The 12,105-nt window shown below is 42.0% G+C and overlaps 1 protein-coding gene across 2 annotated transcripts in view; it reads left to right on the top strand.

The window, feature by feature from the left end:
• CFAP61 (cilia and flagella associated protein 61) overlaps positions 1–12,105 on the top strand; it is a 318,407-nt gene that overhangs the window by 18,625 nt on the left and 287,677 nt on the right. For both annotated transcript variants that reach the window (XM_063634162.1, XM_063634163.1), the window contains exons 3-6: positions 148–298; positions 3,539–3,615; positions 4,426–4,493; positions 4,727–4,853. In XM_063634162.1, the coding sequence (XP_063490232.1) occupies positions 148–298; positions 3,539–3,615; positions 4,426–4,493; positions 4,727–4,853 (423 nt within the window). The remainder of the gene's footprint in view (positions 1–147; positions 299–3,538; positions 3,616–4,425; positions 4,494–4,726; positions 4,854–12,105) is intronic.

Here is a 12,105-nt window from a genome sequence, read left to right as displayed (position 1 = left end):
CTGCAATATCATTCTCACCTTTTCCAAAGATTATCAGACCTCATGCAGTGGCTGCTGAGCTCCAGTAGCCAGAGGGAAAAAAATGACATGTCCTCACCTCACTTTTTGTAATCTTATTCATGTTTGCAATTTTAATCATTTCTGCAGAGAAAAGGCCAACCTTGCTGTTACCCTCTGCAATGACAAGGAGGAGATCATGGCCCAGGCCACCTTCCTGGACTACCCCAACTGGAATGTTGCCAAGCAGGATGACTGGGTGTCAGTGTTCCGGGAGCTCGACAGTGACATCCCATGCACAGTAAGAAATCACATACAGTGCTGGTTAGAACACCCTGAATCTTGAGGGGAAGTCCTGTGTTTGTAATTATGTCTTTCCAACTTTTGGACTGAGCAGTATATGATATCATGACAATTAAAAGTGAAGGGAACTGGTAGGGAGGAAAAGAGGGCTGAGAGTAGTGCCAGGGCAGGGAGTAGCCAAGTTGGCTAGCCGCTGGCAAGGCCGGGATCATGCTCCACTAATGAGGGCGGGGGAGGAATTAGTGGAAGTGTTAAAAGTGTGTTTCCAGGTCGCGCGTTGTTCTCCAGGCGTCAATGTCCACGGTCATTGATATGTTAGGAGAGCACCTGCCATCTACACACTTGCCCTTGTAATCATGACAGCAGAGCCTCAGACTTCTGTCACATTCTACAATTTTCAAAGTGCCCTCATGGACCTTGGCTTATTTGATGTCTTCTAGACAAATAGACTAAGCCAGAAGCTGGGTTAGTGGTTTCCAGGAGTCTGGCCTGGGTACCTGATGCCAAGTTTGAGCTTTCCCTGCATGCAACCTGCCAGAGCCAGGCCAGAGACAGGCCCCAGTTTTTGTGGAGTGCCAGAGGCTGCAACTCTGGGCAGCACCCTGGCCTTGTGGTGGAATTCTGCAGCATGTCCCCAGAGCCCTGATGTCAGAAGAAAAGGGAATGCCCAATGAGTGTGAGTGAATTCACCCCCCATACACGTGTGTGAATGTGCACACATACACACACCCCTAAGCAAATTATTCAGCATTTATTTCACTAGATGGTGCCTTCCCCTCATCTTTTGTGCTCTCTCCTACCCTGCCACCCTGTATACCTAAGGACTATTGTCAGAAAAATTATCCCAAACTTGGAAATAGACCAAAAAGATTATTTCAGTCCAATGCTTGCACCTTTGGTTGACTAGCCTGTTTTACAATTCTGTAGGAATGGCAATTAGCCTGTAGATTTTTGTCCATTAGGATGTGAAGAATTCCTGTCTGGAAAGAGCTAACCTCAAAGATTATGGTTTATTGTCTTACAGGATGTGACCTATTTGGTATCTAATCCAGCAATCTTTTTTTTTGTTTTTTTTTTTGAGACGGAGTCTCACTCTGTCGCCCAGGCTGGAGTGCAGTGGCGCGATCTCGGCTTACTGCAAGCTCTGCCTCCCAGGTTCACACCATTCTCCTGCCTCAGCCTCCCGAGTAACTGGGACTACAGGCGCCCGCCACCATGCCTGGCTGATTTTTTTGTATTTTTAGTAGAGACAGGGTTTCACTATGTTAGCCAGGATGGTCTCGATCTCCTGACCTTGTGATCCGCCCACTTCGGCCTCCCAAAGTGCTTGGGATTACAGGTGTGAGCCAACACACCCGGCCTAATCCAGCAATCTTATTCTTTCCTTTTCCTAGTAAATCACCTGAGGTATCAAGCTCTTCAAGTGCAAAGAATCATTTTTATCATCTCACTGGTTGCCTCATTAATTGACCAGTTGAAGTTGAATAAACTTCTGATAGATGTTTATTTCGTATTTGCGTTAGGGTTATGATTTTACCTTTCTGAAAATTATAAATTAACACTCTTATTCATAAACACATGTCCCTTTTGTTTCTTTTCAAGCTGTCTTCTATGACAGTATAGTGCTGGGCTGTCCAATGTGGTAGCCACCAGCCTTACATAACTAACGAGCGCTTGAAATGTAGCTAGTCTGAATTGAGGTGTTCCATAAGTATAAAATGTGCCAGCTTTCAAATACTTCGTAGACAAAAGAGTGTAAAATATCTCATTAATAATTTTTATAATGATTACTTGTTAAAATGATGCTAATTTGAATATATTAGGTTAAATATTAAATATTAAACATTAATTCACCTGTTTATCTTTATTCTTTTTTAATGTGTCTACTAGAAAATTCAAAATGACATTTGTGGCTTGCATTACTTTTCTGCTGGATGTAACCAGTATAGAGCCTTAAGGCTTAATGTAGTACCTATCCCAGGGGTATTTGCAGCGGACGTAATGATTTTTATCTTAAAGCTAAAGAATAAATCTTGCATTGTAATATTTATGATGGAAGAGAGAATTTGGGAGACAAATCAAGCAAGTAATAAGCCATGTGCTTCTGAGGCTGGTCCTATTCAGGATGTAAGGCAGATGTTGAGTGAGATTATTGTGGGATTAAATGAGTGAATACACAGCAAGTGCTTGAAATCATGTGGTCGTCATCGTTTTCTGGACTTTTGGGGTTTGTGTTGTTTGCCTTTTGGGAGTTTTCAAGCTCATGAATCAAAACATGGTTTTCCTCTTGCACTTTTTGGCACCGTACAATTCTTTCTGAGTCACACACCATCCAATAGAAGTGGGGGCAAGGCACACAGAAGTGCCATTGGTCCCACAAAGCTGTCTAGAAGATTATTCAAAAAACAAGAAACCTAGGCAGCACCCGTGCTGTCCTGATATAGGTACCAGCACCACCCTCACCAGTCAGCCAGTCCACATCTGCACTATTTCCAGAATTTGAAGATTTGTTCATAAGCACAGGGGCACCGAGTTGAGTGGACCAATGTGTGGATGTTTGAACCACTTACTCATTATTTAGGCCACTTTAAAAGTCTGCAGAAGGAGGAGACAAAGCTCTTCTAAAACTTGGAAGATTTAACTGGAAAGTCTCGTTAGAATCTTGCTACTGTGAGTTTTCAGCTCCCAGGTTTTCTGGATCCCAAGAGTAATATTTGATTCTGACTCTGGGAATGTTGAACAAAACAAGCCAATGGATTCTGAACGTGGCATCTGCCTTCCATTTTTCAAATTCATAAGAGCATCTCTCCCTCCTGTCACATGAATAGAGCAGCAGCTGCTGACTCAAGAGCGCCGGGAAAAGGGTGATTGTCTTTCACTTGGCATAGACACCCCTGAGGACAAGACTACTGAGTTAATAATCGATTTCACTCCCCTGCAGGCTCTTCCCTGCCCGCAGCTCGTTCGTGAGGGCAGGAGGAAGGGCGGGCGCTCTGGACTCATTTACAGTCCCTGTTTCCTTGAATAATTCTGAGTGAGGAGGACAGAAGGCGGCAAACGGAGTCAGTGAGACAGCTCAAATGCCGCCTGGGTGTTGCATCACTTAGACATAAAATATCAACCCTAAATGCCAGGCTGTTCTGTGTCTGTGGATGCCCCGAAACCCTCCTTCCACTCTGCGCTGACCTAGCCCAAATGCTGACTCAGTCTTTAATCCGTGTTCTCTTTTCTTCTGCAGCCCCTGAATACGTTGTTCATGCACCTCTTTGTGGCTGTGGATGAGTATTCTGTTGGCTGTTGCAAAGAGATTCTTCGGTGAGTGGATATGGCCGTGCAGTGGTGAACATGAAAGAGACTGGGTGGATAGTTTTGAAATATTTTTTAAAAGACATGAAATTCTTTGGGGTGTTTAATTTGCTTGTAATTTGTGGCTATATTAAAATATTTAGTTTGAATAGCAATGATATTTCTGAAAAAAGATAATTCTTTGAATCTATTGTCCATTTTGCATGCTGTTATCATTTGAGGCAAACAAGTAGTGCAGTAATTTAAAGAAATGGATTTAGGGTGATGGGAGAAGGAGAAGAATTAAGTGTCACAAGCTTAGACATGTCTAAAAACTGCTTTTCTTCATCTTATCTTTGGAAATGTTTATTAACATGACAGACTTCAAAGCATCCTGAATAATAGGATGCATGGAAAATGACCAGCAGGGCTACCGAGTCATGGCGATGTGTCTCTGACAGCCTCTGACAGCCTGCACAGACATTTGGGGGTGGTGGTCACAGCTTTCAAGTCACTTTGTAATGTCACACCAGACCGTCCAGATGCCAGGTCAAAGGTTAATATTAGCAGAAATCTGGTGTGCCATATGAACATGGCACCCTTTATTCTCTCTGCCTCCATGGGACAGATCGAAAAGGGGCCCTTTAGAACCCAAGGAAAAGGAGAGAAGAAAAAGAAATTGCCTTGAGGCTGTTCTTGCCATCGCAGGTGGGGAGCAAAGGAGCCCATGTGGATTTAGGAACACCTCACCTTTTTAGCGACAGCATTTGTCTTCATCAAGTGCCAGCTGATGGGATTGCTTTGTTATTAACACCGCCCCACCCTCTCTTTCCTCACCAGAACCGTGTATAAGGCAGTGCCAGAGCTGCACTTCGTATTTCTCATCGTGCCATCCTACATGAGCCTAGGTAAGGCCCGCCCAACCACCTCTGGTCCCCAGTAGCAAACATTGAAAATTCACTCCCAGAATGATGCTTTGGGGAATGAGAAATAAGAATGGTCTCCAGGTCCTCAATGTACCATGTGCATATTTTATTAGAACAATTAAAGCACAATTTAGAATGGAAACTACATTTTGTTCTGACATCCCAAATTTATTTCTTGATAAATAAGGACATGTTTCTTTATCTCTGTGATTTAGGCTCAACTCTCATAACTGTTTTTGACCAAGTGGGGAACATCCCGTGTCTGACGTATGAGGAAGACTTTGCAGTGCATATATGTCACAGGCACAGCCACTATCCTCAGCTGCACGTTCGCAAAGCCAGGTACAGTTGGAGTCATGCCCTGTGTGACCTAAGCTTCACTGGGACAGTCATCTTCCCAAGACTCTTTAAACTACCAATGCTAAGTGACTATAGCTTAGATCAAAATTTTTTACAATACCCATAAGCATTACTTCATTTGGATATCTTTATAGTTCCCCTTAATGACATTATTTGCAGGACTATCTGATGATACTCATTTGGTTCTATGTGGCTATAACATTATGCATTGACTCCTCAGGGGTTTCTGAAAACACACAATCCTAGGTTCCACACCAGTAAGATAACTTTCAAATAAAACAAGCTTAAAAATGAACCTGCCTATTCAGTTTTCCCGGTAAAACCCACCTATTTTCTGACATTCAGTGAATGAGGATGCTGTTGACCCCAAAGAGGGGTTTTCCAAATTGAAGGTCTCTACCATCAGGTGCCCCAAGTCCAGCAGTCTTAGGGAGATGGCTGTGGCAGTGTTTTCCAAAGATGGCTGCCACACTACCTTCCACCCCGCAGGCTACTCTTTGATGTGACCTTGCCACTCCTCTCTTCAAGCCTTGGGCGCTCCATCCTCTCTTCCTGAAGCTGGGTGGGTTTTGACTGCTTTGACCAGTAGACCGTGGCCAAAGGGATGCTCTGGGACTTGTGAGGCTGGGAAGCTTCTGCCTGGCTCTCTCAGGATGCTTGCTCTGGAGGAGCCAGCCATATGTAAGAAGTCTGGAGAAGCCACATGTTCACAAGGGGAGGGGTGGTTGACAGCCCCAGCTGGGCTCCCGCTGACAGTTAGCCTCCACTGCCCGCTGTGTGAGTGAGCCATTGTGGATGCCCAGCCCAGGAGAGCCCCGTATATCTACAGCACAGCTGACATCTGATTGCGGCCACATGAGAGACTCCAAGTGAGGATGCCCAGCTGAGCCCTGCCAGAGTTCTGACTCACAAAAACCATGAGCAATGTAGAGTGGCTGTTTAGAAATAAGAACGCATTATGAAATCATCTCGCAGAGGTGGTTGCTTGGCTTATCAGTGAAGAATAAATTGTATCTTTTGGGATCAGCCATTGCTGTGTTTGAGGAATGCTGACTTTCTTTAGAAAAGCATTTTAAAAGTTTTAAAAACTTTATAAAGTTTTTATCATAGGGAGCCTATGATATACAAAATGGGTGAAAAGCATCCATAGAGATAGGAATCAGATAGAGATAGAAACCAAGATCATGAAGATCATGACACAGGCTGGAATTCTAGCAGCGACAGGTCACAGAGCCTATGATTTACCAGGCATGTAGCAGTAGAACGGCATCGTTGTTAAGAGTTTGTAATGCTCGCATCAGATAGATCTGGATTCTGATCTTGGCTCTCCTGCTCACCAGGTGGGTTAACTTACAAAAGGAACGTGACCTCTGTGGGGGTGTAAGTTCCCTCTATCAGTGGGTGTAAGCATATTGTCTACAGCACAAGATTGTGATGATTGTGAGCTAATGAATGTCAAGCACTTAGCACACTTCCTGCCATATGTAAGGGCCCAAGAAATATTAAATATTATTATGTCAAAGGGGCTTAGAGTTAAGTGGTGGGGAGAGACTCATCTTCAGTTAACTGTCATGTTGGTAGCTGAGAAGCGGGATGCACAGAGAGAGATGAAGACAGCTTCATTACAACTGCTCCTCCACCCAAAAACACCCCTCTAAACGTCCATCCACCAGTTAATGTTGTTTACCCTTATAAACTGTGGTACATCCATACAGTGGATACTACTCAGCAATTCGGTGGAGTGAACCATTTACATATAGTAGCATGAATCAATCTCAGAAGGTTTATGCTGAGTGAAGGCAGACTTAGAAACAAAAAGCATATACAGTACTGCTGATTACACTTTTGTGATATACAAAATGGGTGAAAAGCATCCATAGAGATAGGAATCAGATAGAGATAGAAACCAAGATCATGGAGATCATGACACAGGCTGGAATTCTAGCAGCGACAGGTCACAGAGATCCAAGTTGTTGACAACAAGAGTCAAACTCTGTAAAATGTTTGAAGAGATTTATTCTGAGCCAAATACAAGTGACCAGGGCTTTGACAGAGCCCCAGGAGGTCCTGAGAACACGTGCCTGAAGTGGTTGGGTTACAGCTTGGTTTCATACATTTTAGGGAGATATAAGACACAAATCAATAAATGTAAGATGTGCATTGGTTCAGTCTGGAAAGACAGGACAATTCAAAGCAAGGAAGAGCCTTCCAGGTCATAGGCACATTCAAAGATTTTTTGATTGGCAGTTGATTGAAAGGGTTTAATCTAAAGACCTGGAATTAATATGAGGGAGTGTCTGGGTTAAGACAGGGGTTGTGGAGACCAAGGTTCTTATTGTGCAGATGAGGCCTCCAGGTAGCAGGCTTCAGAGAGAATAGATTGTAAATATTTTTTATCAGACTTAAAAATATGCCCAACTCTTAGTTAATTCTCTCTTGGATCAGGAAAAATGTCTGGAAAGGGAAGGGGATTCACCACAGAATGTAGAATTTTCTCAGAAGAGACAGCTTTGCAGGGCCATTTCAAAGTATGTCAAAGAAATATATTTTGGGGTAAAATACTTCAATTTATTTCAGGGCCTGCCCTGCTGTCATGTTTGTATCTTATTCCTACAAAGAGTCTGTTCTGTCATTCTTAGGGTCTCTGTTTTCATGTTAATCCTGGTCAAGCATGCCTGAATTCCAAAGGGAAAGTATAATGAGGCATGACCGACCACCCAGCCCCATCATGCGCTGAACTGGTATTTCAGGTTTATGTTAGAATACCCTTGGCTGAGAGGAGGAGTCCATTCCATTGGTTTGGGGGAGCTTAGAATTTTATTTTTGGTTTACATGGTAGGGAAAGGATCAGGCCAGGTGCATAGATACGGAGAGACATGTTAGAGAGTAGCACTTGGCTACCAGTTGGATGGAAGAGTTGAGGGATGAGGATTTTATGGTAATTCAGGGTTTTCAAGTTTAGGGGAAATGGTGCTTTCATTAACTGAAGGCAGAAATAATAGATATAAATGTACAGGAGAAGGTAGGAAATAGAAACAGAGGGAGAAGCCAGGTTTGAGATACACATTTGTGAGTTGTCAGTTTGTCGGTAAGTGGGGAGATCATGAAATAAAGGAGGTTGTCTTGCTGAGGGGAATATTGTACAGTGAAAAAGCACAGGACCAGGGCAGAACTTTGAAAGATGAAAATAAGCTATGAATAATAAAAAAGAAAACTAGAAGAGAGGGAGAGGAATACAGAAGAAATTAAGACTCATAAAGTGGCAAAAGATGCAGGGAAATGAAATTATTGAGAGAAGCCATTAGATTTTGCAATTTAAAAAGGCACAGATAGGATGAATAAAACTGATACTTCCAGCCAAACTGACCAAGAAAAAAGACAAATTGCCAGTATCAGGAATGAAAGAGGTGGTGTCACTACAGATCCTACAGGCATTAAAAGATTAATATGGGGACACTACAGATAACTCAATGTCGATAAATCCAACAATTTATATGAAAATGGGCCATCTCCGTTGAAAACACAAATTACCAAAACTCATTTAAGAAAAAATAGGTAACTTGGATGCTTCCATATCTATTAAAGAAAAATCAGATGAACTTTGGGTGAGAGGAAGGGGGCCCTCCTGCCCAGACATTGGCCTCTCCCCAACCCACAGCCTGATTTGCTCTTTTTCTCCTCTTTTTCTCTTGTTCTCATGACTGTGAACTCTGTCTTCCTCAGGACCTAGTCCTCAGTTTTCTGTCAAGCTCATCCTTTTGGCTCCTCTGTGCCAACCTTGCCACTCAGTAACCAGTGCCCTACTTCTGAACTCTTGGTTTGGGGTGTGGTCTTGTCACTCCTTGAAGGGCAGAGTTTCACAGGGGAGGCCAAATTGCAGTGAGCGGAATAAATGGGAGGTAAGGAAGTGAAAGCAAAGGAATAGTCACTGCTTTTTTTTTTTTCCTTTTTGCTGGAGAAAGTCACTGCTCTTTAGGGAAGTTTTGTGCTGAAGGGAAGCAGAGAGAGGGAAGCCAGGAACCTACCTGCAGATGCTGAACATTGTGCAAACAGTGTAATGCGATCCCGTTTTTCCTATCCACGTGGAGCATTTTATTTGCATTCTGAGAGCAGGGCAGCATGTCTCTTAACGAAGTTCACCAAGAAGCAGATTAACTTCAGATACTTATTATCTACCTAATTTAGTTTGACAGAAGAAAATTCCTCATATAAAATGATCTTTCATTACTTTTTTATTAATAGCTAAATAATCCTCTCTTTATAAAACCCTTTGATAATGATACAAATACTAATGCAAGCCAAAGGCAGTCTGAAGAAATGGAATTTTGTGTGTGAAATGACATTTTTAATTGGTTCTCTCACACCTTTCAAATTTTTATTCCTGATTTATAAAGTGTCTCTTGTTAGTGTCAGTGGAGGCAAATAGACCCTCCTGTCCTTCAGGAAATTATATTTTTTAAAGAAATGTTACCTTCAAAGTATTTACAAGTAGGCAGTTTTTAAATTACAAGAATCTCCACAAATTAATTACTTAGGATCTTGTAAGTCGTGTAACAATTGTTATACTTTTGTCTTCATTTTAAAATCTCTCATTTTTTTATGCCATTTACTAATTTTTTTGGGAGATGGGTTTACTTCATAAAATGAATTCTAGTTTCAAATCATAAAACTTTTAAAAGAAAAACTTATTCTTTCATTTTTCTATGTATGTAACTATACACACACAAGTATAGTAGCATACATGCACTCTCTCTCTCTACATATATACGTATATATATGTCCATGATCATATGTTCTGTTAATTATATTTTTCACTTAACATAGCATCTCATCATTTATCATTTTTAGAGATCAATTTCATTCTTTTCTGATGGCTGCCTGGTCCATGATGGCCTGACCATCATGTAGCTCTAATACAATTCATTTAGCTATTGCTTATTTATGGAAATTTAATTTAAGTTGTTTCCTGTAAAAAATTTACCACTTTTTCTATAAAAAATAATACTGTAGTAACCAGCATTGTACATGTATCATCCAGCATTCATATATAGTAGTGTACAGTAGATAACTAGATGTGGAATTCGCGGTAGGAATTACCCAGATGTTTGCAAATGCTAAGATTTAAAAATAGATGCCACCAAATTATTCAACGTAAATATCATATCCATTTATATTCTGACCAAATAGAGTTCTGTTTCCTTACATCTTCATCAGTGCTGAGTGTTTTCAGTTATTAAAACTGTTTTCTGGCCGGGCGCGGTGGTTCACACCTGTAATCCCAGCACTTTTGGGAGGCTGAGGCAGGCAGATCATGAGGTCAAGAGATTGAGACCATCTTGGCCAACATGGTGAAACCCCATCTCTTCTAAAAACACAAAAATTAACTGGCCGTGCTGGCCTGCATCTGTAGTCCCAGCTACTCGGGAGGCTGAGGCAGGAGAATCTCTTGAACCTGGGAGGCGGAGGTTGCAGTGATCCGAGATTATGCCATTGTACTCCGACCTGGCGACAGAGCAAGACTCCGTCTCAAAAAAAAAAAAAAAAAAAAAAAAAAAAGATTCCCGATCTGTTAGGCCAAAATAGTATTTTGTTGCTTTAAATTGCATTTGTCTAAATATGTGAGAGTTTGAGTGCCATTTTACGGGTTCCATTTTAAATGAATAAAATACTTGAATTTAAAGTAACTTCCAGTTAAGCTATCATCCTACTGGATGATTAAACATATTCCTACAAAGTAGGCAATTCTAGACAATTCCAAAGGATTGGGCAGGGGATAGATATGAGTTACTTACAACTGACAAAGGCAAATTTCTAAAAGTATTTTCTTAAGTTTTAGTCAGGATACCTGATTTGTATCTTGGGAATTATCATTTTCTGGAGGTTTGTAGGGCTTAAGTACTTTCAACTTAGTTATTCAGCAAGGGATTATTGTAATAGAAAACTTGTATATAAATCCAACACTGAAAATGACATGTATAGAAGCAGCCCATCCAAAAATTCCCCATTCCTTTCACTTTTTTTTTTTTTTTTTTTGAGACGGAGTCTTGCTCTGTCGCCCAGGCTGGAGTGCAGTGGCATGATATCTGCTCACTGCAAGCTCCGCCTCCCGGGTTCACGCCATTCTCCTGCCTCAGCCTCCTGAGTAGCTGGGACTACAGGTGCCCGCCACTACGCCCGGCTAATTTTTTGTATTTTTAGTAGAGACAGGGTTTCACCGCGTTAGCCAGGATGGTCTCGATCTCCTGACCTTGTGATCCGCCCGCCTCGGCCTCCCAAAGTGCTGGGATTACAGGCGTGAGCCGCCGCGCTTTCACTTTTTAATAAGGTATTGTCTGTTAATTTACTCACTAATACCCTACTTGTCACTCAGGATGCAGGGTGCAGGAGAAAAGGTGTGGGATGTGCTCAGCCCAGTGCCTGGCTCCCAGTAAGCATTTGGTAACAGATGGTTATGGTTTGGCCTCCCTTTCTCCCTCCTTTCCTGCCCCCCCCCTTGCTTCTTTTCTTCCTTTTTTCTCTTGAAAACTTGAGTGCTATGGAGTATAACCTTCAGTGGACAAGGTTCACAAAACTTGAAATAAACCTGGATACCTTAACCTGAGGTCTTGCACATACAGCCCCTGATGGTGTGCCCATAGAAAATCTGAAAGAAGCAAAACACAAGAGGAATGATAGCAAAGAGGTGATGGGGGTACTTTGCAGTGAGGAAGGGATGTTGATTAGAAGATAAGTGGACAGTAGTGAATTCATGTGGAAATGGTGACAGTATGGCAGTCAGTGCCTTTGCCTGCAGAAGGTAGAGAGTGTGGCACATTTTAGAAAGCCCTCTATCCACATGTTCAGATTCGAGTTTTGACACTTGCAGGCACAGAATTTCATGTATCTGGAGAATGCAGTTGTGTGGACTACCTCCCTCCTTAACAACGCTAGAAAAATGGAGACTACAGAATATCAAACGGGCATGGCTGTGTGCTTCATAGGCTGCCTCCTTTCTCTTATTTCCCTCACATGTATTTTTTGACATCCGTTTCAACGATAGTTACTTGCACTGATAGTTAATGGTGAAGAACACAATTCGTAAGACACTGAACCAGTGAAGGGTTTGGGGATGTAATTATCCTTCAGCCATTTGGCTAGTGACACATTCAAAACCAATGAATTAACACTGTAATCCCCTGTCCCATTGTGGAAAATTATGTTGTAATCTGCCCATCTACTTAGACAGTAATTAGTG

The sequence above is a fragment of the Symphalangus syndactylus genome, chromosome 24 (genome assembly GCF_028878055.3).
Source record: "Symphalangus syndactylus isolate Jambi chromosome 24, NHGRI_mSymSyn1-v2.1_pri, whole genome shotgun sequence".
Classification (NCBI taxonomy): Eukaryota; Metazoa; Chordata; class Mammalia; order Primates; family Hylobatidae; genus Symphalangus; species Symphalangus syndactylus.
Note: the sequence above shows the minus strand (reverse complement) of the source record. Positions and strands in the feature narration are given on the sequence as shown.